Source organism: Bos indicus x Bos taurus, chromosome 24, assembly GCF_003369695.1.
Source record: "Bos indicus x Bos taurus breed Angus x Brahman F1 hybrid chromosome 24, Bos_hybrid_MaternalHap_v2.0, whole genome shotgun sequence".
In the NCBI taxonomy this organism is placed as follows: domain Eukaryota; kingdom Metazoa; phylum Chordata; class Mammalia; order Artiodactyla; family Bovidae; genus Bos; species Bos indicus x Bos taurus.
Genome location: NC_040099.1, coordinates 43,277,767 through 43,304,521, shown reverse-complemented (window position 1 = coordinate 43,304,521; position 26,755 = coordinate 43,277,767). Strand labels below are relative to the sequence as shown.

Here is a 26,755-nt window from a genome sequence, read left to right as displayed (position 1 = left end):
CTCCAGGCTCTTCTGTCCATGGGATTCTCCAGGCAAGAATACTGGAGTGGGTAGCTGTTCCCTTCTCCAGGAGATCTTCCCAACCCAGGGATTAAGCCCATGTCTCCTGCATTGCAGGCGGATTCTTTACCATCTGAGCCACCAGGGAAGACTGGGGACTCCTGCTAAATCCAGATGACAGAAGAAGTGTTTTTTAAAAGCCCTTAAGGTGGTGCTGGCAAACCTGTCCTGATTGAAAGTCATCCTATCATTTCCATACATAGACTTGTATGGTTGTTGCCTTGTTCAGAAAACCTGTACTGAAAACCAGCTCTATGCCTGCTCTGTGTGCAAGGACCGTAAGTCCACACACCCTGCCCGCTCACCGTATATGTGCGGTGTGGGGGTTCGTACCTGCTATGCTATGTGTGTTGGGAGGTGCTCAGTTCTGCTTGGGGAGTTAGGGACGGCTTTTAAGATAGTAACTTTTGTTTTTTAATAAAATAGTCTATTTTAAACCAGCATTTATTTTTCCCATCCATACAGGAAATAAAAATAGATAATACCTCATGTGGAAAAAAAGATAATACTGAGTGCAAAGCAGACAATGATGTTTGCAAATAATCGAAAAGAATTGGTTCTTTTCTTAATTCAGAGTTTTAGATCTTTCTGAATTTTGATTCACCAAGTCTGGAAATGTATTTTTAAACAAATTCCTTACACAATTGTTATGTATCCAGCTTGAAACTACATTTGGAGGTATGAATATGAGATGCATGTTCAAAGAGGGGTGTTTTGAAATAGAATTTTAAGAAGTCCACAGTCTTTATGTAATTGCTGTGACTGAAAGATGCCTCATTTGTCTCAGTTAACCATGAGGTGATTGTAGAAGAGATGAGCAGAAAGGTGGTTGACTGAGAAAATAGAGGTTGTAGTAATCACATTGAGGATTGTATTTGTACTGTCAGAGACAGCTGCCAGGTTCTGAAATCTTCCTCACTATTTGCTTTGCACATAGAAATCCCAGTTTACTGTTTGATATAAGAGGAAGTCCCAGCCTTTTGTTTTCTCTGGCCATGAAAGAATAGTTTTTTGTTTGTTGTTTTTGTGATAAAAACACATACCATAAGTTTACTCTTTTAGCAGTTTTTAGGTGTCTGTCACCCATGTTGGTGGCTGTATGCATGTTGCTGGACCACAGGTCTTGTCATCTTGTGTGGCTGAAATGCCACCCCTCCTCCAGCCCCTGGCTGTCACCATCCTGCTTCCTCTTTTCTCAGACTCTGATCACTTTAGATGCTTCACAGAAAATGAATCATACAGTGGTTCTTCTTGTGATGGGCTTACTCCTCACAGCATAATGTCCTCAAGGTTCATCCTTCAGTATTTAAAGTAACACATGGACTTCAGATTCCAGTTGTGTGGCAGGTTAGACAGTCCATGGTTTCTTACTGCTGCAAAACAAGATTCTCATTAAGCACACGTTTTAAATAAATTACTCGGTGGGGAGGAAGTAAGGAAAAGATTCAGGCTTTCTGTGCTCTCCACCTCCTACAAAAAGATCTCAAGAAATGGCATAGCTTCTCTGAATGCACAGGCCAGTGTCAGCTGTGACATTTGTATTCACCTAATAGTCTCCAGGTAAATATATAAGGCAGAAATGACTAGGATTACAGAAAGACATTGATAATTCTATGTTCACAGATTTCTTAAGGCAAAATAATAGTAAAGAAGTGGAAGGTTTAGACTGCACAGTTAAGCTTAATTTAATAAGAAAAATATAGAACCTTATGTCTAGCAATTAGAGAATTCACATTCTTCTAAGACTGCATGGAATACTTGTAATAGATGGACCATTGACTAGGCTGTAAAAGTAAATCTTGACACAGTTTAAGAATTACTGCCATACAGGCCATGTTCTTTGACCGTAATGCGATTAAATTATAGATTATTAATAAAAAGATAAAAATTCCTATAAATTTGGAGATTTATTTAAAGATTTCTAAGTGATTCATGGGTCAAGATGAAATCATAATGGAAACTTAAAAATGAACAATAGGTAAAATCTACTTAGCAAAACTTGCATAAAGCAGCAAAAACAGTACTGTAAAAAAATACTGTTTTAAATGTTTGTATTAGAACAGAAGGTTGAAAATTAAAGTGCTAACTGTCTAACGTAATTTAGAGTAAAAGTAACAGGATAAACACCAAAAAAAAAAAAAAAAAAAAGGCAGAAAGGAAATAATACAAAAATAAAAGCAGAATGGAAATCAATGGGACCATACACAGGACCAAATAAAATCAAATGTTGGTTCCTTAATAAGACTAATCAACTAGCAAGATTGAATAAGAAAAATAACACAAATATACAAAAACCAGACAGAGGCAGATGCATATAAATAGTATTAGGAGAAAAGGGGAACAAAATACAGATGTAAAATGACTTTAAAAGCTAGACTACTGTAAACAATTATGGCAATAAATGTGATCACTTAGAAGAAGTAGAACAGACTCCTGGAAAAATAGCATTTACCATTGTAGATTAAAGGAGAAATAGAGTCTAAGGAGGCCTGTGACAGCTAAATAAGTTAAATTAATTAATAAACAATTTTGCATTGAGAATTCACTGAGACTAGCTGTTTTAACAGGCATGTCTTATAATAATGAAAGCTCTCCCAGAGAACAGAAAGAGAATACTCCCCAGTTCCTTTTGTGAGGCTGTTAGATGGGTAATTTGGATGTCCAAAGCAGAAAAGTTTAGTAAGAGGAATAAAAGTTACATGCGTACCTGTGTCATGGATGTAGATGTAAACATCCTAAAGAAAGGTTAGCAAACTGAATATGGCAATATCTATATTAGTTTTAGGAATACAAGAGTGGCTTAGCATTAGACAGTCTTTAAATGTAGTTAATCTTAGTAACAAGGTAAAAGAGAAAAAGCCATATGAATATCTTATAGATGGAGAAAGATTATTTAAAGTCCATTCTTGCTCCTGATTAAGAACAAAACATATATCAAACAGAAGGAAAGTTCTGTAACTTGAGATGACACCAACAGTCACATCACTGTGTTTTGTTAAAAAAAAAATTTAATTAATTTATTTGGCTCTGCTGAGTCTTAGTTGTGGCATGTGGGATCTAGTTCCCTGCTCAGGGATCGAACCTGGGCACCCTTCATGGGGAGCTCAGAGTCAGCCTCTAGACCACAGGGGAGGCCCCACGTCACTGTTAACGATAACATGTTACAAACATTTTCTAAAACTTGAGGACAAAACAAGGGTGTCCACGAACACTACTTCCACTTCATATTGTCCTTTGGTGGGGGGCGGGGAACAGAGCAGACCCCAGAGGCCAGGTACCACCCCCCCAACACACCTCCCTGACAACTGTTTCATCTGACCATACTGTTCCAGTCGCCTCTACTAAAAGGTCCTGGAGCTTTCTGAGCTCTTGTTTTGCTGAGTTACTTCACTCCTCAAGTCAGTTATAGTTTCACCTGCTGATATTTCAGTTCAGTTGCTCAGTCATGTCCGACTCTTTGCGACCCCATGAATCGCAGCACGCCAGGCCTCCCTGTCCATCACCATCTCCTGGAGTTCAATCAAACTCATGTCCATCGAGTTGGTGATACCATCCAGCCATCTCATCCTCTGTCGTCCCCTTCTCCTCCTGCCCTCAATCCCTCCCAGCATCAGAGTCTTTTCCAATGAGTCAGCTCTTCGCATGAGGTGGCCAAAGTACTGGAGTTTCAGCTTTAGCATCATTCCTTCCAAAGAACACCCAGGACTGATCTCCTTTAGGATGGACTGGTTGGATCTCCTTGCAGTCCAAGGGACTCTCAAGAGTCTTCCCCCCCAAAAAAAAAAGAGTCTTCTCCAACACCACAGTTCAAAAGCATCAATTCTTCGGTGCTCAGCTTTCTTCACAATCCAACTCTCACATCCATACATGACCGCTGGAAAAACCATAGCCTTGACTAGATGGACCTTTGTTGGCAAAGTAATGTCTCTGCTTTCCAATATGCTATCTAGGTTCCTTCCAAGGAATAAGCGTCTTTTAATTTCATGGCTGCAGTCACCATCTGCAGTGATTTTGGAGCCCCCAAAAATAAAGTCTGCCACTGTTTCCCCATCTATTTGCCATGAAGTGATGGGACCAGATGCCATGATCTTTGTTTTCTGAATGTTGAGCTTTAAGCCAACTTTTTCACTCTCCTCTTTCACTTTTATCAAGAGGCTTTTCAGTTCCTCTTCACTTTCTGCCATAAGGATGGTGTCATTTGCATATCTGAAGTTATTGATATTTCTCCCAGCAATCTTGATTCCAGCTTGTGTTTCTTCCAGTCCAGCGTTTCTCGTGATGTACTCTGCATAGAAGTTAAATAAGCAGAGTGACAATATACAGCTTTGACGTACTCCTTTTCCTATTTGGAACCAGTCTGTTGTTCCATGTCCAGTTCTAACTGTTGCTTCCTGACCTGCATATAGGTTTCTCAAGAGGCAGGTCAGGTGGTCTGGTATTCCCATCTCTTGAAGAATTTTCCACAGTTTATTGTGATCCACACAAAGGCTTTGGCATAGTAGGGAGGTTTAATAGTGATCTGGACTGGAAAAGGTCAGTTTTCATTCCAATCCCAAAGAAAGGCAATGCCAAAGAATGTTCAAGCTACTGCACAATTGCACGCAGCTCACACGCTAGCAAAGAAATGCTCAAAATTCTCCAAGCCAACCTTCAACAGTACATAAGCCATGAACTTCCAGATGTTCAAGCTGGATTTAGAAAAGGTAGAGGAACCAGAGATAAAATAGCCAACATCCGTTGGATCATCGAAAAAGCAAGAGAGTTCCAGAAAAACATCTGCTTTATTGACTACGCCAAAGCCTTTGACTTTGTGGATCACAACAAACCCTGGAAAATTCTTAAAGAGATGTGAATACCTGACCACCTTACCTGCCTCCTGAGAAATCTGTATGCAGGTCAAGAAGCAATAGTTAGAACTAGAAATAGAACAACTGATCGGTTCCAAATTGGGAAAGGGTTACATCAAGGCTGTATATTGTCACCCTGCTTATTTAACTTCTGTGCAAAGTACATCATGTGAAATGCTGGGCTAGATGAAGCACAAATTGGAATCGTGATTGCAGAGAGAAATATCAATAATCTCAGATGCGCAGATGCTTTCATAGCAGAAAGCAAAGAAGAACTAAAGAGCCTCTTGATGAAAGTGAAAGAGGAGAGTGAAAAAGCTGGCTTAAAACTCAGAATTCAGAAAACTAAAATCATGGCATCTGGTACCTTCATGGGAAATAGATGGGGAAACAGTGGGAACAGTGACAGACTTTATTTTCTTGGGCTCCAAAATCACTGCAGATGGTAACTGCAGCCATGAAATTAAAAGACGCTTGCTCCTTGGAAGAAAAGCTCTGACCAACCTAGACAGCATAATAAAAAGCAGAGACATTACTTTGCCAACAAAGATCTGTCTAGTCAAAGCTATGGTTTTTCCAGTAGTCATGTGTGGATGTGAGAGTTGGACCATAAAGAAAGCTGAGTGCCAAAGAATTGATGCTTTTGAACTGTGGTGTTGGAGAAGACTCTTGAGAGTCCCTTGGACTGCAAGGAGATCAAACCAGTTCATCCTAAAGGAAATCAATCCTGAATATTCCTTGAAGGACTGATGCTTAAGCTGAAACTCCAATACTTTGGCCACCTGATGAGAAGAACTCACTCACTGGAAAAGACCCTGATGCTGGGAAAGATTGAAGGCAAGAGGAGAAGGGGATAACAGAGGATGTGATGGTTGAATGGGATCACCAACTCAATGGACATGAGTTTGAGCAAGCTCCAGGAATTGGTGATGGACAGCCAAGTACTGCAGTCCATGGGATCATGAAGAATCAGACACGACTGAGCAACTGAACTGAATTAGTGATCTGTCATTCTAAAAAGATTCCACCACAACTTAGCAATTTGAATATGAACATTTTGTGGAGTTTATTGTATAAACAATGCTTGAGCACTTGGTAGCCTAGATTGTTGGATACTGTGCCTGGTAGTTGCTTTAAGAAGAGGGAAGTAGATTTCCCATTTTGTGATAGTTGGATTCAGGAGTTGAGGCTAATGAATCAGTTCAGGATTTCTTAACTCTGAACCTGAGTTGCAGGGGCTCCTCTTCCCTTTGTTCTTGGGGCTGGTGGCACAGTCTGTTGTGTCCCCGGACCGAAGGCCCGTACCTGTTGTAGTCTTCAGTCTCTGTGCTTGGCGTACTCTCAACCCAAATATTCATGTGACTGACCCCCTCCAAGTCTCTGCTGAAGTGTCAGTGCATGGCGAGGCCCACTTTGACCACCCTGTTCAGAATCCCAGTGCCCCCCTCCACCCCCCCAACGCAGCTCCCTTTTATGGGGCTCTTTCTCCCAGGGACTCTTTTTCCCAGAGGATTTATTGCTGTGTGACAGGTAACTTACTTGATTGTCTTGCTCATTGCCATCCCCTTTCTGAGCAGGTGAGCTCTGGGGACTATGGATGGGCTCCAGGGGCTGGGGCATGCATACTTGGTCTGAGAGGTTTGCCGGGTGCTCTTGGGTTTGTGGGTGGAAAGGGAAGAAGTCCGTTCCCCCGCTCTCTTTCCCTTTCAACTTTTAGGCTCTTTCTCTGAGGAGAAGTACGAGTTTGAAGGAAGTGGTGAGCTGCTCATGACTGTGCCAGACCCCTGTGTGGTGTTGGATGGGGAAGGTGTCCATGATCGAGCTGCATTGGGAATCTCACCCATTTTGTGAGGACACCTCCCAAGTCCTGTTTCCATCCCAGAGACTCTGGGGGTGGATTCAAGAGCCCTTTTCAGTTTGGGGGTGTGTGGAGGCAGAATGTTCAGTTAACACTGTTCTGTCAAGTTTAGGAACTTGAAGTCACGGCGGATGGAGAGATGGACACGTGTGAGCAGCTGGCCTCTGGTTGGAGGCTGTGGAACATGTAATGTCTCTGTCCTGGTTGTCTGGCTTCCAGCATATGTGTTGAGGGGTGTGGAAGGTGGTCAGTATAGAGAGCAGATTGTCTGGTGAAGGGATGCACGTGGGGACCTTCCACGAGAGGAGAAGTCCTGGGCCAGGTGTTCAGAAGGGTGACTGTGTGTGTGTGCGTGAGGTGGAGGCAGGGAGCAGGGTGGGAGACAGCGCAGGGTTAGGGGGCTCAAGGGCACCTCTGGGCCTCTGCTCCTGCTTCTCTAGGGTGCAGTGGAGACTGAAATGCTCACATCTCAGCTTGGAGGCTAGGGTGGAGGAAGTGAGCTGTTCAGGTGTATCCTGTGGGTCCTGCCCAGACTGTGGTTGGTTATATTGTCAGAGAAGGAACCATTCAGCCAGCAGGGTTTTTTTTTCAGAGGGGGCAGAGGAAACAACTGCTTTTGGTTCACTGCTTGATTCATGAGGGAAAGTTCATATTACTTGTCCTCGAAAATTCTCCTTGTGGGCTTCCCTGGTAGCTCAGCTAGTAAAGAATCCACCTGCAGTGCAGGAGACCTCAGTTCGATTCCTGGGTCGGGGAATTCCCCTGGCAAAGGGATAGGCTACCCACTCCAGTATTCTTGGGCTTCCCTGGTGGCTCAGATAGTAAAGAATCCACCTGCAATGTGGGAGACCTGGGTTTGATCCCTGGGTTGGGAAGATCCCCTAGAAGAGGGCATGGCAACCCACTCCAGCATTCTTGCCTGGAATGGGGTCTTGAAGAGTGGGACATGACTGAGCGACTAAGCACACAGCACACAGCATTCTCCTTGTAGGGTTGAAGGGAGCTGACGCAGTCAGATGCTTGCCTCATTTGCAGGGAATTACCATGCAGTATGGAAATCAGTATTGGAAACGTAGGCCCCCACCCTATGCCTGGTTGAAAATGGAGCCTGACTTGCGGGGAGATTGGTCTTCTGCCCAATTTCTGTTAATTATTCCTGATGTCTGCCTCAGCATAAATGTGAGCCCTTCCTGCTTGACCTGAAAGACTTTCCAGAAGGAGATGTCTTTACAATAATGAAAAAGGGTGAAACTGTGGGTGGGGAGGTGGGTGGGGTGGGAGAAAGAGCTCATTGTGGCAGTATTGAAAGAGGAAGCTGATCTGTGTTGTCAGCTCAGGCAGCTCGAGCCAGTCATTTCTTGACAGATGGAACCATTTCTCAGAAAACAGACTGTGAGGTGGGAGGCCTGGGGACTCTTCATCGGAAGTTTGCCTAATCTAACTTGAGGGCCGTGGTTCTGTGGGGCGTGCGTTTCTTTGTCCCCCACGATGATGCCACTGTGCAGGAAAGCATGTGTTCTTGGTCGTCCTGCTGCTGGTGGTGTTAGATGTTGAGAAATCAGATTTCCTGTGCAGTGTGGTTTGGTTGCTTTTGTGGCCTCTCATGCAGTTTGAATCATGTTCATTTTCTCCCTTTGCTGGATCCTGTAGGTGACTGGGGAGAGGGAGTAACACTCTAAGTACACTTAGAATGAGGAGGAGGTGCTGTGGGCTTGCTCCTTGCTGATGCCCCGAAGCTATGTGTCTCTATTGTTTTGGATGTTTAGTTTTTGTTTGCTTGTTTTTAATGTATATTTGGCTGCACCGGCTCTTAGTTTCAGCCTGCAGGATCTAATTACCCAACCAGGGTCGAAACTGGTTCAAACCCTGCTTAGGGAGTGTGGAGTCTTAGCTGCTGGACCCCCAGGAAGTCCGTGGACTCTGGCTTTTGATAGTCTCATCTCAGAGGTCCCTAGGTAGAATCAGCTTCTATGGGAGAGGAGAGAGCAGGTCACTTCCCGGGTTTTTTCCTGAAAAGTCAGAGGTTGGTTTGGAGTGAACTCTTCACAGATTTGGGGCTGACCAGACTTGATGGGCAGGGAGAGGAGACATTGATCTCGGGCAGGGGACCTGTGTCACCCTCAAAGGTATTTCAGACCACATGGTGACTGAGTCTTCAGGGAAGAAGAGGCTTTGTCTTTGTTACCATTGCTAGAGAATATATAAATCATAGAGTCACAATTCCTCATAAAAAGGCTTTGAAGTTTCACTTCCTGAAATGTGTATACTTACTTTGTAGACAGTGTTAATTTAACACAAAAAACTCATGTTTTTTTCTCTGCACAGATTCTCTTCTGAATCAAAAAGTTACATGAGTTTAATTTTTTATTAAAAAATCTTTTTTAGTGGAACAGAAGAATTAAAATGATATAAGTATAGGGTTTTTTTTTTTTTTAATTAGTCCTGAGGCAAAAACATAGGTTCAAAAACTTGTAGCCAGTTCTAAATGGCTAGAGTTTGCCAAGGATTTCCTTCCTTTCCGGGGTGCCGTTTCTATAGTGACCTGCTGCTCCCCACCATTTAGAACCGGGGTTCTGGGGACCCCATCTGTGCTTCTTGGGGTATGTGACTCTTGTATTTAATGACCTGGAGTGACACCAGGTGTAGAGTAATACAGGAGGGAAAATAACAGTGAATCCAGTGCAGAGTCCAGAAGGCAGGGGTCAGATGTCCTGAAAACCCCCCTGAAGTCTTTCTCTTGGCTTATGGAAGGGTCTGGATGACCTGCTGGAACTCCCTTTGAGGGGAGACTTGGCGTTTATGGATTCTTGCTTCTTTTGCAAATTGCTTCTTCACTTGTGGAATAGATAAGATTAGTCTCTGTTTGTGTTCTTATGGAGATTACAACATGAGGAAACACATTCCTTTGGGATTATATTTTAGGGGAATTTGAATTTTAGGGATGCATTGTTCTTCTGATTGGTGTTATCTGGGAGGCATATGGACTTTATTTTGTTAATTATATAGCTGAACTTTTTGCTGTCTCACATAACCATTAAAGAGTGATCAAACTTAAAAAAAAGAAGTGACTGTTTAAAAAAAAAAGTGACTGTTGACATCATCTTTCCGAGAACACTAGTATAAGTGATTTACTATAACAAGATCTTTGCTTTTCCTGTTGGCCAATGACGTGTAATATTTACGGAGGTCTTGGGTTCAATCCAGCAGAAACATTTCATATAAATTATGTGCGAAACTAAAACTGTTTAACATTTTCTTTCATATGGAGATAATATGAACAACTCTTTCAGTTTAAGAGTGGGGAAGAGAATGGTTATTTGGTATTTCCTTGAGGGGCACAGTTTATACCAGAAGGTATTCTCCAGCTAGACATCAAAGATGCATGTAGGTTGTAATTCAGTCCTGTGATTCTGCCAGGTGTGTATTTAATATTCCAAGTGAATGCTAATCCTGTTGTTACATGCATTCTTCCTCTCTTAGCATCTTCCCTCCTACCATAGTGATAGAAGGTAAAGTTCTGTGCTCCATCTGTTTACATTAGCACAAATTCTAAATCTGTGATATCTTCACGTTTAAAAACTAAAAGTATTTGACACAGCCCAAGTAATGAAGGACTTTTACGTGTCTGTTACAGAGTTGGCATATTCCAAATGTGTTAAATATAGCTTAGCACTTAATCTAATTAGTTCAGTTCGGTTCAGTCGCTCAGTCATGTCCGATTCTTTGTGACCCCATGGACTGCAGCACTTCCCTGTTCATCACCAACTCCCGGAGCTTGCTCAAACTCATGTCCATCGAGTCAGTGATGCCGTCCAACTATCTCATCCTCTGTCATCCCCTTCTGCCTTCAATCTTTCCCAGCATCAGTGTCTTTTCCTATGAGTCAGTTCTTCACATCAGGTGGCCAAAGTATTGGAGTTTCAGCTTCAGCATTAGTCCTTCCGCTGAATATTCAGGACTGATTTCCTTTAGGGTTGACTGGTTGGATCTCCTTGCAGTCCAAGGGACTCTCAAGAGTCTTCTCCAACACCACAGTTCAAAAGCATAAAAATTATTAAAATATAGCTGAATGCAGATCTGTTGAGGCAGGAAGAAAATGAAATGTAGTTTTATGGTGGGATCTGTCCGGTCTTATTTTTTGGAGGCCGTTGATTTTTGTAGGAAAACTTGTTAGTTCTTAAGCACCAGGAGTCTTAACCATCCTTTTTCTTTTGGGAAGATCGGTACTTTATTCCTTTTACTGTGTTTTACTCTTTCATCAGTTTTTCTACTTAAACAGCAGCTAATCTACCACCAACAGCAGCACTTCCTTCTAACACACAGTAACAAAAGGATTTCATCTTTGCACTTTTTAAAAAAAGGAATAATTTGGGATTTAACTCAGTTGTGATGCTAATTTATTTTTCTTTGTTTTTTCTGTCATTTTATAAATACCCAGAAAATTAATATTCAAATAAAAAAGAAATGCAAGTTTGAAATGACGATATGGTTTATCATTTTCTGTTTCAGATGATCACAGTCGTGTTAAGCTGCAGAATGCTGAAAATGATTATATTAATGCCAGCTTAGTTGACATAGAGGAGGCACAGAGGAGCTACATCTTAACCCAGGCAAGTGGGGTGACATGGAGTGGAGGCCTGACTGCCATTCCTGGGGTCTGCTTTAGGATGGAGCAGAAAGTGTGTCCTGACTTCTTTTGGTGATGAAATGGCTGTTTCAGGTTTTTCTATTGTCTTGTAATGAATGGTAACATAATATTTTACAGCTGTGTATATTTAAGATAAAAGCAATTGTTACTGTTACACATTCTCTGCAGGAAAGTTGTTCATGAGGTTTGGCCAGCTGGTTCTTTTCTGGCCAGCTGTCCTCCTTGCTGTAAGTTTGGTACAAAGTCTCGGTTGGTGGATACTTTGTTCCTTCTGCTTCTCTTCACTTGAATCAGGACCAGAGGCGCGAAAACTCTTCTCTTCCCTGGCCTGGTGTGTATTTTCAGTATGGACAAGTCTTGGGTGTTAGGTGAGGGTGTGAGCAGGGTGCCTGGACCACTGATGGGGTGGCCTGAGAGCCCACTGGCCTCTTGAGCCTCCTCCCTTCTCAACACACCGGCCGCACCCGTGCTCCATTGGCACTGTTCTTTCACTCTGAGATAGCAGAAATGATTTGGGTTTATCCACACCAGCTATCCTTTGTTTATCAGATTACAGATTTAATTAACAGTGCTGCCATTTCCCAGCTAGTGATTTTTAATTATTCCAAAGATAAACTGTATTATTAAGTATCTTGTTATAACCTATAAAGGAAAATAATCTGAAAAAAAAATATATATATGTAACTGAATCACTTTGTTGTATACCTGTAACTAACACAGTATTGTAAATCAACTATAATTAAATTGAAAAAAAGATAAACTGTATATTTGTAATGTTTGAGATTTTTAAAGAACCCATTTCAGATTAGAATAACCTGTTACTGAAAGTGAAAACTGTTGAAAATGGTAAGATGTTCAGATGAATGTACCTATCAACTGTTAGGCTATCTGTAATTCACAGAAAACAAAAATTCATTACTCTTTTTTACTTGGCATAAAGCAGCTCCTGTAAGTCAAAAACAAAAAGAAAATCTATGAAAAAAACTGGCAAGGAACATAAATTCACAGTTTACAGCAGGGAAGTAAAGGTAGACAATATATATGGAAAAGATGCTCAATTTTTCTAAATTTAAACCAGGAATCAGTTACCACTTCTCACCTGTCAGAACCACAGATTTAAAAGTTTATAGTACTTAGAGGTCTAATATGTAAAGACATGAAGGTAAATGTGAGAGTATTTGTTATAGCTTAATGGCACAGGACCAAAAATAGTAGGACAGAAACAGTCTGTAAGGAGCTGGCTAAATAAATTATACACATGCTATTAGTACCGATTGTTTCTGGGAATTAGGAAAAAATACAGAATTCACTTTGCCATTTTCTGTTATATTTGAAGTTTTTCTTATGTGCATTCATGATGTTTTTAATAGTCATTTTTAGAGTTGAAAATTTCACTTTCTGTTTTTAAAAGCCATGTTAAAAATAGAAAAGAATAATTACCCTAGATTCCTTAGCACACCCTTTCTTATTCTCTTTTTTCAGTCTTGTTTGTCCTTTCCTCTTTGTCATCTTAGTCTCTAAAAATGTAATTGTTTCTCAAGATTCTGATTCAGGTTTCACCCCCACCTAGTCTGTACTCACCACTTCAACTCTCTGGAACCATATTTTGAACCTTTGTTTCTTAAGAAAAAGGCTGGACTCTGGACTCATGGTGTCTGCTTGAATCCTGTTCGTTCATCCAGCAAAGCTTTGAATGCCTGCCTTGTGGTGGCATTGTGTGAATGAAACAGCCATTCATAAAACTGCTAGTATGAACTTCACATCCTAGAGGGAAGTAAAATTAACAACAGCTAGCAATCTTTTATTTATTTTTTACTAAACTACAGTTGACTTACCATACTGTGTTAGATACTAGTGTGCAGCAAAGTGATTCAGTTATACATGTATACACGCATACATATATATATATTCTTTTTCAGATTCTTTTCCATGGTAGGTCATTATAAGATGTTGAATATAGTTCCCTGAGCTACACGGTAAATTCTTGTTGTTTACTTTATATATGGTAGTGTGTATCTGTTAATCCCAAACTCCTAACTTATCCCTCCTCCCATTCCCCTTTGGTAACCAAAAGTATGCTTACGTTCTATGTCTGCGAGTCTGTTTCTGTTTTGTGAATAAATTCTTTTGTATCATAGTCTAGAATCCACATATACGTGATATCATATATTTGTCTTTGAATTACTTAGACTGATAATCTCTAGGTCCATCCACATTGCTGCAAATGGCATTATTTCATTATTTGTTTATGGCTGACCAATATTCCAATGTATATATGTACCACAGATCTTCTTTATATATGTGTACCACACATCTTCTTTAATCATTCCTCTGTGGATGAACACTTAGATGGCTTCCATGTCTTGACTGTTGTAAATAGTAACAGGTTGCAGTTTTTAACATTTTTCTATATTTTATATAACTTAAGCCTCAGGATAACCCTTTGTGGTAAATACTCTTATTATCCTTATGTTAACATGAGGAGTCATCTAAAGAGACAAGGAACATCAGATAACTTTACAAAGGTCATACAACAAGTAGGGTGAGGCCTCATGGTCTCCATAGGCTGCATGGTTCTGCTTTTAATTATTCAGATCTGCTGCCCTGAAATTGTGATATGCCCTTGGATTCATTCCTCAGTTCCCCAAGGTGTAGCGTCATCCCGTAGCACTGTGCGGTTTGCTTCCAGGACCCTCTGCAATGCCAAAGCCCCCAGGTGCTCAGGTCCCATCATTGTCCCTTCTGTCCTGGCCCCACATACACAGATTCATTGAGTCACAATCATGTATTAAGTTTGCTGTCTGAGGTTGTTGATCCTGTGGATGCATAACCATGGCTAAAAGGACTGACTGTGTATTTATTGAAAAATCTGTCTGTATCTGGACCCCTGTAGTTCAAACCCCTGTTGTTCAGGAGTCAAGTGTGTATGTTATCAATATGTATCTCTGTGATCTGTAGAATAGTGCTAATAAAAACTCATGTAGTTCCAAGTAATACGGTGAGTACTCCATGGAGTGTTCATTGCGGCATTGTTACTGCTTTTTATTATAGTAGTAATGATAGTAATTACTAGAGAATCACATGGACAGAGGAGCCTGGTGGGCTGCAGTCCACAGGGTCGCAAAGAGTCAGTCAGACACGACTGAGCGACTTCACTTTCTTTCACTTTCTTTCAATGATAGTAATAATCCTTTTATAAAACATTGTAAATCCCTTCATGAAAAAGAAAATACCCAACTAATACCCTAGGTTAAATCTCCTGTCCATTTGGGCTTTCCTTTGTGTCCTGACCCAGGCCCTCTGCCCTCATTCTAGTGGACTCACTGTCTTCAGCTTTGGATTATTTCCCGAGTCCCCCCTACCCCCTGTCCCAGAGCTTCCAGCATCTACCCACAGGACCACTTGATGTCACAAATTCTTCCTTTTCTGTGTCAAACTCTTTTTTTTCTTTTCCTTCTTTCTTTTACACTAAGCTAGCCCCTGTCCTATTTTTGTCATCTGGGTTAAAGCTGTCCTTATCTGTCGAATTCTCTCCTGTTTTCTGCTGCCCTGCCCTTCTCTGGAGCTCTCTTTCATCTACACCAATGTAGTAGCTTTTCAACTTACTTCTTTGCCACCAGTCCCTCATTTCTAGTCCATCTTTAACAATTCCTCTAGAGAAATTTTTGCGATATACCAATCTGGTCATATTCCTTCATTCTGTAAAGAAAAGATCATTGACTGTTTCCTGGGGTCGAGCACCTCTCACTTGGCAGGTGTGGTTTCCTGTGGGTTCTCTGTGTCACCTTCTTTCCCAGGAGTGCCCTGACACTGGGAATGGACCTGATCCCTCCCCTCTCCCCTCCATGTGTCAGCACCTCCTCGTTTTTAAGGCTCTGCGCTGGTACCCTTCCTGCTCCTGCATACCCAGGCTCAGCCCTCGCTCTGGTGGGGCTGGGTGTGTTTCCGTTCTTCACCTCCGATGTAAGCTGTGACAGCTGGGACTGCTTTTGCCTTTGTCCCTAGTATCTTGGGACAGAGAACATGCACAGAAAATATTTCAAAGGACAGCAAAAACCAGAGACACTAAATGTTTATTGAAACTGCAGTTATTCTGCTTGTCTTTTGTTGCTTATAATTTTTGTCATCCTTTTTTCTGAGTTTTATGAAAATTAAAAATGTATACCTGCTGATGCCTTGGTATAGATCTCCATTTTGTAGAAGATAATAGGTTGTATTGCTGGTAAGTGGAAGAGCTGAGAACCCTTCTTTCCCTTTTAGAACCACTGTAGAATGTGTGTGTGTGTGTGTGTGTGTGTGTGTGTGTACACACTAAGCAGTGACTTCATTAGAGACCTGATCCATCCATTTTTTTAGATGAAAGAGAAGGCATTCATTTTACTGGGGGTCTTCTCATGGCTGTTTTTATCTTTGCACTGTGTGGTTTTGGAAGTAGCTCAAACTTTGAAAAATATGTACTCAGTAAGGGGAACGGCTCCTCAAACCTGAGGGTGCAGCTCTTCAGGGTTCTTGGTCCCTTCTAACATTGGTATAACTGAGAGCATGGAGTTTATTAGCTCAGGTAATATTTCCAGAACATCCACTACAGAGCTGGGATACAATGGCCCTGAAGCTGCTTTTAGTGTAGCACCACTTGAATGGCCTTGTCTTCTGGGTGGAGCTGAAGCTCCAGGCAGACCCAGCCCCCGGCATCCCACAGGTGACTGCTTGTTGAGTTACTCAAGGAACAGTCAAACCTGTTAACCTGCACCCACTGCAGCCACCTGAGGATTGCAGTGCCCTCAAAGGGTGACAGTGGTGACTGGTCGGGAGTGCTGCCCCAAGCCCACACCCCTTGGGACAAAATCTTCTCTTGGCCTTTTTTCCTGCCCAAGCCTTATTCTCCATCCCTCAATTCAGAGAGCTACCTGATAGCCTGGGAATTTTTCTTTTCTGCCTAAGTAAATAAAAGTCAGTTTTGATCGTTGATAATCAGTAATCCAACTAACAGAGACCTGTTTTTAGTTCAGGTGGGTTTAGAGTCTGGATTGATATTCTGTGACCCGATCTCCTGTTCTCAGATGCGAAGCTTCCTGGAAGGCATGTCCTTGGAGCGTCAGTCCCCTCCTCCTCTCACCTGCTGTTTTTTCTCTGTCTTACAGGGTCCACTTCCTAATACAGGTTGTCATTTCTGGCTCATGGTTTGGCAGCAAAAGACCAAAGCAGTTGTCATGCTAAACCGAATTGTGGAGAAAGACTCGGTGAGTAATACTTGGTATTTACAACTTACTGTACAGTCTGTGATTGTTAACCTACAAATATTTTCTTACTTCTTTTGGGATAGTCATTCATTAGTTTTGGCCTTTAATTACTAAAAACTAAAGTCAGGGTGATTCTGACTGGAACTAACCTATCATTTTCCTTTATTACCTTAAATATTTAAATAACAACTGTGGACCACTGCCCTCCAAACATAAGTATAATGGAGTGAGTACTGGCCAGTTGTGGTACTTAGATCTTTGGAATTCGTAGGCTTTATCAGAATCTTTATTATTAACAGAATCCTGGAAATTTTATGAAGAATTGAAGTGACAGGTTTCTAAAACCTTTATAAACTACCACTGGCTCTTATGTCAGGATGTAGTGAGTATTGATACGTATAGATTTATTGACGTTTGAGGTGCAGTTTAAAATCCAATGCTAATTAGTGGTGTGATGGTGGTTAAGTCTTCAGCTTCTGTGGCTTGAGGGTCCTCTTCTGTCAAACATGAAAATTAGAAAGTGTTATCTGTCAGATCTCTTCCAGCCCTGAGGTCTAGGCTTTTCTGCTCCTTCAGATCCCGAATTCTTGCTTTTTTCCTGAGTTAATAGCTGCTGGTTTTCAGCGGCAGTGAAGGTGCTTCTAGTCTGTTCCAGTCTGCAGTGTTGTTGCCACACCATGGTATCCTGCAGTGTCAACATAGTCTCTGCAGTGGTTTTCGTGCTTGCACGGTGACCCACAGACCCAAGTGATTCGGGTGCTGTTGTTGGGACATTTGAGCATCGTTGTCAGCTGGAGGATTATGGGTTTCATCTCATTCTACAGAATAAATACTGTAATAAAAAGAGGAGCTTGCCACCAGCAATCAGAAATCACCTTCATCTAGATGTTCAATAAAAGTCAAGTTTGATAGTTGAGGTTGCCTCGTGTGTGGTGATACCCTGTTTGTCAGCATAATGATGTCAGCAGCTGCTGCTGGTCAGTGTTTAGTTCCTTAATTAATTAGGATTATAGTGATATTCCAGCTTTATTGTTTCTTCTTGAGTTTTGGTTGAAATGCTTCTATTAAAAAAAAAAAAAAGGCTCCCACTCTAGTTACCTACCACCTTGATGTAGGAAAAGCATTTTTCAAAAGAAGTTGATTCCCACGTATCCTCAATATGTCACCACTTAGGTTTTCTTGGTGTGGGGGTGGGAGGAGATCAATGCTGTGAAGTCATGACTTTATTAAACACCTTGATTCAGTTCACTCCATGGCAGTTATTATCCTTGTTGTTTAGTCATGAAAGTTGTGTCCAACTGTTTTGCGACCCCGTGTGCTGTAGCCTGCCAGGCTCCTCTGTCCATGGGATTTCCCAGGTGAGAATACTGGACTGAGTTGCCATGCCTTCCTCAGGGGAACTTGAGGAATCTATGCAGGGATCTAATTGGCGCCTCCTACTTGGCAGACGGATTCCTTACCACTGACCCACCTTGGAAGCCCATTGTTATTCTTACTTGTAGTCAAATTGTCCCTTCATTGGCCAGAGGAGGCTTTTTGGGTTGGGCCCTGAGTTCTTTTAACAAAAACCAAAGAGTCTTACTAGCTCCTTTGATGTCTGGAAGGACTCCCTGTTGCAGGCTTATCTTGTGCTTTCCTGTGCGAATCAGCTGTTTATTTAAGAAGCCTTGGTTTCTTTTGGTGAGCAGTGGTATTTCAAGATCATAGCAAAAATAGTAATCTTTGTTCTTATGGGTTGGTCTTTTCAGTGAACAGTTAAGGAAAATTATGTTTGTATGTTAAGATAACACTAGTGTTCATACTGATACTGATGCTTCTTCCTCTTTTTTTTTTTTTTTGTACTGATACTCTGATATTTGATACTGATATTAAAATTTAGGACTGTAGGGTTGATTCACCATGAATTCTGGTTCTCAGAGATACTAGTGATGTTGAATGTCTTATGCTCATTTACTCTGTCCCATATTGCACACAGAAAGTATTTGTAATAACAAAATCAGTCCATCACTAAAATAACTACTGAAAACAGTTTAAAATGTTTTCTCTCATCCTCTTTTTCTCAAGTTGTGCTTTACCTCCATCATCAGAGTTTACCGCATGTTTTAGTCTCTCTTAAGTCCCTTTTGTGTAGATATGCATCTGTCGTTGAGTCTCTGGTTGCTCTGTGTGTAGCTCACACTCAGAAGATCCTGAGGATGGGTGCCCTGGTCCCAGTTTCTTGTGTGTTGATGACAATACCTCTGCTGGCTTGATGCTGAAGAGTCTGTTTGGCAGAATATAAAATCTTTGGCTCACATTTGCTTTTTGAGCAACTTGATGGTATTACCCATTTCCTTCTGGCATGTTCCTGTCACAAAGGCACATCTTACTCTCTTTCCTTTATTAGTTACTTAGTCTTTTACCCAAAGGATTTTTTTTTCTTCAGATCCTATTGATTGTACTGAAATGTGTCTGTGCTGGTCATTCTGGGTCAGTTTGTCCAGGGACAGAGTGTGCTATTTTATTATGTGATTTCAGGCATTTTTTTCTTTCTTTTAAAGAAAAATTTTTGTTGAATTATACTTGTTGACATTTATTCTGTTCCCTTGCTTGCCTTACTGTTCTTCTCCCAGGGCCTTCTGTTACACATATGTGTTAGATTTTCATTGCCTACTGGTCTCTCTTTATTTCCTTTTTATTTTAAAAATGTCCTTTTTCTCTTAAGGCATCATCTGTCGTGTTTATTCACAGCCCTGTTCCCTTTAATCAATTAGTCTTTGTTTATGAAATGATGTGTTCTGTTACTTTTGATTCTTTTTTCTCTTCTGGCACATCATTTATGAGTTGTTATAATTTATGCTCTTTCATTTCCTATGTCATTTTGTTTTTTTAATGTCTTTTAGCAGCTTTTGAAGTATTCAGATCAGATCAGATCAGATCAGTCGCTCAGTCGTGTCCGACTCTTTGCGACCCCATGAATCGCAGCACGCCAGGCTTCCCTGTCCATCACCAACTCCCGGAGTTCACCCAGACTCACGGCCATTGAGTCAGTGATGCCATCCAGCCATCTCATCCTCTGTCGTCCCCTTCTCCTCTTGCCTCCAATCCCTCCCAACATCAGAGTCTTTTCCAATGAATCAACTCTTCGCATGAGGTGGCCAAAGTACTGGAGTTTCACCTGTAGCATCATTCCTTCCAAAGAAATCCCAGGGCTGATCTCCTTCAGAATGGACTGTTGGATCTCCTTGCAGTCCAAGGGACTCTCAAGAGTCTTCTCCAACACCACAGTTCAAAAGCATCAGTTCTTCAGTGCTCAGCCTTCTTCACAGTCCAACTTTCACATCCATACATGACCACAGGAAAAACCATAGCCTTGACTAGACCGACCTTTGTTGGCAAAGTAATGTCTCTGCTTTTGAAGATGCTATCTAGGTTGGTCAAAACTTTCCTTCCAAGGAGTAAGCGTCTTAATTTCATGGCTGCAGTCACCATCTGCAGTGATTTTGGAGCCCAGAAAAATAAAGTCTGACACTGTTTCCACTGTTTCCCCATCTATTTCCCATGAAGTGATGGGACCGGATGCCATGATCTTCGTTTTCTGAATGTTGAGCTTTAAGCCAACTTTTTCACTCTCCCCTTTCACTTTCATCAAGAGGCTTTTGAGTTCCTCTTCACTTTCAGCCATAAGGGTGGTGTCATCTGCATATCTGAGGTGATTGATATTTCTCCCGGCAATCTTGATTCCAGCTTGTGTTTCTTCCAGCCCAGCGTTTCTCATGATGTACTCTGCATATAAGTTAAATAAACAGGGTGACAATATACAGCCTTGACGTACTCCTTTTCCTATTTGGAACCAGTCTGTTGTTCCATGTCCAGTTCTAACTGTTGCTTCCTGACCTCCATACAAATTTCTCAAGAGGCAGATCAGGTGTTCTGGTATTCCCATCTCTTTCAGAATTTTCCACAGTTTATTGTGATCCACACAGTCAAAGGCTTTGGCGTAGTCAATAAAGCAGAAATAGATGCTTTTCTGAAACTCTCTTGCTTTTTCCATGATCCAGCGGATGTTGGCAATTTGATCTCTGGTTCCTCTGCCTTTTCTAAAACCAGCTTGAACATCAGGAAGTTCACGGTTCACATATTGCTGAAGCCTGGCTTGGAGAATTTTGAGCATTACTTTACTAGTGTGTGAGATGAGTGCAATTGTGTGGTAGTTTGAGCATTCTTTGGCATTGCCTTTCTTTGGGATTGGAATGAAAACTGACCTTTTCCAGTCCTGTGGCCACTGCTGAGTTTTCCAAATTTGCTGGCATATTGCATGCAGCACTTTCACAGTATTAGCTCATAGCATTCATTTGTTTTGGAAGTATTTTTCTTGATTGTTATTTGTACCTGTTTGTGATATCTAAAAGGAGAAACGACCATATTTTACAGGGATGTTTTCCTAGTGTTTTTCCCAATGAAGTGGCTCTAGTTCACCTCATCGCAGCCTGCTGGCCTCACAGTTTGGCTTTTGGGGAGATGCTTTTATTGTCACAAAATGTTAATTCCACGTCAGTAGTTCTGCCAAAATGTAACAGTTCTAGGTAAAGGGGGCTTATCTTCTGATTCTTTCCCCTGACTTTTAGTATATAAGTATGCAATGTTATTGCTAGATATATAGTATTTAGTAGCAGATTAACAGGTATTTATGGAAAATGTTGTTCAGTTGCTAAGTCATGTCCAATTCTTTGCTACCTCATAGACTGCAGCACACTGGGCTTTTCTGTCCTTCATTGTCTCCCAGAGTTTGCTCAAATTTACGCCTTTTGAGTCAGTGATGACATCCAACCATCTCATCCTCTATCACCCCCTTCTCCTGCCTTCAGTCTTTCCCAGCATCAGGGTCTTTTCTAGTAAGTCGATTCATTGCATCAGGTAGCCAAAGTATTGGAGCTTCAGCTTTGGCAACAGTTCTTCCAGTGAATATTCAGGGTTGATTTCCTTTAGAATTGACTTGGCTTCATCTCCTTGCAGTCCAAGGGACTCTCAAAAGTCTTGTCTAGCACCACAGTTCAAAAGCATCAATTCTTTGGTGCTCAGCCTTCTTTATGGTCCAACTCTCACATCCAGACATGACTACTGGAAAAGCCATAGCTTTGACTTTATGGACCTTTATTGGCGAAGTGATATCCCTGCTTTTTAATATGCTGTCTAGGTTTGTTATAGCTTATGGAAAGTACTTATAAAATAAAGCCTTTCGGTACTGTTTGAAGATACAATTCTTGCAAGAGTTTTATATTTAAAGAAACATTGAGTAAATACCAGTATGATGTTGAAATACAGGTTATCCTGCTTTAGAAATGACAACTTGATTTTCATTTTATGAACATGATATCTGTTTTTTTAAGTGTGTAAGTTATAAGAACATTTTACAAACTGCATTTATAAGATGTCAATCTTATTAAAATACATTAAACATCAAACATAGTGTGATTGTTCCTAGATTGGGGTACTTGAAAAATATATAGCTTGTGTGTGGTTTGTTTTCCTTTCCAGCTTTTTGTGGTTTCATTATGTCTATGTTCTTAACTTTAGGTTAAATGTGCACAGTACTGGCCTACAAAAGATGACCGGGAGATGCTGTTTAAGGAAACGGGCTTCAGCGTGAAGTTCCTGTCAGAGGACGTGAAGTCCTATTACACAGTCCATCTGTTGCAGTTAGGAAACACCAGGGTAAGACTGCTTGTGCCCAGACTATGGGGCTTCATGTGGTGACTTTAAGGATTATTCTTTGTTCTTAGATTTGAAGTTTGGGGCAGCCTATTCATTGCAGCAATGCCTGTAATGGTTCACAGCCATAACCATGTCCTCATAGATTTTGTTCCCATATGTGGTGGCACTCTGAGAATTCTTAAGAAATGCTGGAAACTAAGAATTGTGAAGTTCAGGTTGATATATGAGGATTCTGAGCAACTGATCAGTATTATACTTGGTTGAAGATTGAGGGAGAGGGCTTTAGAATTGGGCAGCCTGGGTTTACATCCAGTGCTGCTGCTCAGTGATCCCTGCCCAGGCCCCCCTTGTCTGTAGGGGGTGGCCGTGGTGCCTCCCTGTTCACATTTGTGACATCAAGTGAGGACATGGGTATCATGTGAGGAGATATGTGCAAAGGCACTGGTACAGAGCACGTGCCTGGGAAATGCTAGCTCTTGTTCTTGACGCTTGGAGAGAGTTGCTAATTCGAGGGGTTTGTCACATGGAAATGTGTCTTTATTGAGCTGGTGAAAATGGTGAAATAAATTTACCGTATGACCTCATCAGTGTTTGTTTGGATTTTTTCCAAAAATGTAAGACTCGTTCCTTGGTGCCTGGGTGAGAAACAGGCACGCAGTTGGTTGTGACCCTACTGTTGTTGTCTAAGCATCAACATAGTTCCCCCTCTTCCCATTCACCTCTTTGCTTTCTTTGGTTTGTATTTAGAATAACGAAAAAATATGAACTAAGAGTGATTCTGAGATACACTCAGAAACTAGAAAAACTAGAAAATATGAAAATGTTTGCCCAGAAATGGCTTCAGGGATGTATCTGGTCTATAAAGCAAGATACTGTTTTAGTTAAGTATTAAGTGAATTGAGTATTAATGTGTGATCATTAATCCAAAAGAAAAAAAAAAATTGTGGAGAAGGGAGGTATATACACTTTCTAGATGTGCCGAATTATCTTTTGTGGTTATCTCCTAAAACACCTGTCCTTTGTGACATAAGCATAGGTGTGTACTGTGTGCATCTGACTGGGTCCAGCTTCCATGAGAACATAACTCAGCTCTGAAGTCATTCAGGGAGGGGCCTTCTTTATGAATCTCCTCACTGTGTGTGTTTTGCACCAGTGATTTCATTTGTGTGTATCTTAAGCTGCACTGAAATACATCAACTGCTACTTGGTACTGGTTGTCCAGCCCTTATTCCCAGAAATAGAACTTCATTTCCATAAACTTCTCATGGTTCTGGGAATCACCTTCTCTTAGTATTTATGTATCCTAGGTACTGCATCTGCTTGTGGCATTAAAATTGATTTAGCAGGAGATTGGCATAGGTGTTTTTCTCTGTCCTGAGAATTGATTACACTTGAAATAATAAAATACATTTGTATTTTGTTTATCAGCTTGTGAAGTATTTTCACATGTATATAGTTTGACCCGTGGTCTTCCTACAATGTAGATAAACTCCTAATCCTGTTTTTCTTACTAAAAGAAAATAACCTAAAAATCTATTAGGTTAATGGATTTTTCCCATAAATAGATTACTTAGCCGAATTCCATATCTCCTAACTTCTAATGACATGGAACCAAGTTTAATTGTTGTGGAAAGAGCCTTGGTTCTAAAGTTTCTGAAGCGGAGGCCACCCTGGGAGTGGGCCAGCCCCTGCGATTCATTTGCTGGCAGCGTGTGGTTTCTTACTGGCCTGTGTTCAGAGTCCACTGTAATTGAACAGCAACAGTTGATGTTCTTCTTCACAGTCTGTAGTGAGAGTGAGCAGTGTTGGAAGGATAAGGTAGCATTTTAGTGAATGAGACAGGATTGTGTTAGTCACATTCAGACCCAGGAGCCATGTGGCCTGAATCCTGGCTGCTGCTCCTGGCCGTGTGACCAGCCCCGTACTTGATCTCTGTGCCTATGTTCGCTCATCTGCAAAACGAGGGTGATGGCGTGCTTGCCTCATGGGGTTGTCACCTTGACTGCATGAGTTAGTGCTCTGATGGTGCCTGAGGTTCTGGGCTCCCCTGGGTGAGGGTTCCCATGGGAATGGAGTGAGTCGGGAGGGCCTGCAGGAGCCAGGGTGTTGGAGACGGGCGAGCTGAAGGAGAAGGTGCTGATAAAGTAGGACCACCCTCTCTTGTTCCTGAGGTCAGAGTACCAGGTCGCTTCTAGAGGGGTCTCCTGACCGACCTGGGCAGAGCTGCCCTATCAGGCCTTCTCTGAGGGGACCTTGCGTCTGACGTGTCTGATGGAGCAGTGGAGCACCAGCAGTCTTTTCAGCATCATGATGAGAGCTCAATCTGAACTTTTGCCCACAAGTCCATTCTGCTTTTGAATGGCTTAAGCTGTGGAGGTAGTTTTGAGGGGCTTTTAAAATCCAAGGTCACGTGGAGAACTTGCCTTTCGGGCTTTTCTGTTTACTTGCCCTTTGGTGTTTTCCATGTGTCTTCGGTCAGGTTTAGGTGATTGAGTTCCTGGAAGACAGTGTCGTGCTGAGTTCTGTTTCTTCTGCCCCAGGTTTGCCCCACCAGGCTCCTGTCTGTCCTGTGCACCTTCCGTCCAGCTTGTGCCCATTTCTTGCTTCGGTCACTTAAAGTGTTGGGGTCCTTACAGTGGGTGCACTGAGTCCACTGTTCACCACCCTGAGTGCTTGTTCTGAAATGCGGAGTCCTTCCCCAAGGGTCTGGAAGCCTTTCCACGGCCCCTGTGGGAGCCCCAGCCCACCTGCCCTTGCCACTCTTCTACCCACCAATTCTCCTGCCCGTGCCTGTCTCAGGCACGCCCTTCCCTCTGCTTAGAACTGGGCCCTCATGCCCCTGGCATATTGCTGTCTTCACCATCTGGGCTTCCGGTCAACTCCCAGAGTGACTTTTGGTGACCATGTATTTAGCATGGCCATTGCAGCGGCCCTGCAGGAGCTGGTTAAGGACTGGACTAGGACAGTGACAGTGACCTCGAGGGGGACAGGGTCAACACCTTGCTGCTCTCCAGATGGAGCAGAAACACAGATGAGGAGACTGGAATCGTGGAGAGGTCATAGTTGATTGGAAGTGTTAGGGCTGTGGTTAAGGCCGCCAGCGAGTGTCCCTGTGTCTCTTCAGGCTTCTCCGGTGTGGGGGTTGCCTGTTTATTCCTCACTGGAGCCTGTGAAGTAAGTGCTTTCTCAAACCCCATTAACAGATGGTGAAACTGGGCATATGACAGTCTCAGAAACACAATTCTGCTACCTTCTGCCTGTGCCTAAAGTTGGGCCTGGGCCACAGAGCTTTGTAGATTTTTTAATAATAATTAGAAGATTTATAGTCCTCTTCAGACTGATAATAGTAATAGTTAACCTGAATTTGAATGGTTCTGTATGGCACACCCAATTCACCCCCACGCTCATAGCTCCTGTTGTCTGTCCCTACTCAGCTCATAGACCAGCTTCCTGGCCTCCATGGACTCTGAGCTTGTCATCTTATTCAAAGACTAGAGTTAGAATTCTTCAAAAAAAATGTAAATGAGATTTTGCCCTAAGAACAGTGCGTGCTAACGTCTTTGTGCAGGGGTGGTGTGCACAACACAGTGTTTTCTGAAGAAAACAGTTCGGGGATGTGCGGACTGGCAGGTGTGTGCAGACCAGCTGGAGTCTGGTGTGAGGGGCAGCAGTCAGAAGTGAAGGAGGCCTGGACTAGGCATCACAGAAGGAGGACCAAGGGCATGGTGACCACGGAGGAGGAAGGGGCGAGCCCACCGGTATGAGACGAGGACTTTGTCAGAAGTTGTGGGATCCGAGTATAGAAAACTAGGACTCTGTTGGAAATTGTGGGGTCCATGTGTAGAGAACTGGGATTCTGTCAGAAATTGCGGGGTCCGCCTGTAGAGAACTGGGGACTCTGTTGGAAGTCATGGGTTCGCAGTGTAGAGAATAGGACCCTATTGGAGGTTGTGGGGTCCACGTGTAGAGATGAATTTTATCTGAGCTCTCCCCGCTCTGGAACCCTTCCCCCTTCTCATTACTTTTCCAACATGAAATGAGGGAAAGGGCCTCCAGTTGTGCACATAAACTTTTTTATACCACAGCAGTAAACATGTGGATCCTATTACTTCACATGGCCCTTTGGGAATTAATGTGATTTTTGTGAGCTGTGTTTTTCATGTCTTGTTTCAGGAGGGGTTAATTAATTTAAAAAAATATTACCTATAAAAAGTTCTTTAGTACGTTCCTGTTGGGGAAGAAAAAGATGGATTTTCAGAAATCTATTAGTGCAGAAGACTGTATGATACAGACACTGGCGAGCATTTCTGGGAACTGGCTTTGAGTGTCCCAGACACTGTGACCTGAATTTGGAAAAAAGAAAGAGGCCATTGATCTTGAGCCAACATCATTCAAGCGAAGAAAAAGC

The 26,755-nt window shown here is 42.1% G+C and overlaps 1 protein-coding gene across 6 annotated transcripts in view; it reads left to right on the top strand.

The window, feature by feature from the left end:
• PTPN2 (protein tyrosine phosphatase, non-receptor type 2) overlaps positions 1 to 26,755 on the top strand; it is a 68,123-nt gene that overhangs the window by 22,752 nt on the left and 18,616 nt on the right. For all 6 annotated transcript variants that reach the window (XM_027525555.1, XM_027525559.1, XM_027525558.1 and 3 more), the window contains exons 3-5: positions 11,275 to 11,375; positions 16,555 to 16,653; positions 22,210 to 22,347. In XM_027525555.1, coding sequence (XP_027381356.1) covers positions 11,275 to 11,375; positions 16,555 to 16,653; positions 22,210 to 22,347 — 338 coding nt within the window. The remainder of the gene's footprint in view (positions 1 to 11,274; positions 11,376 to 16,554; positions 16,654 to 22,209; positions 22,348 to 26,755) is intronic.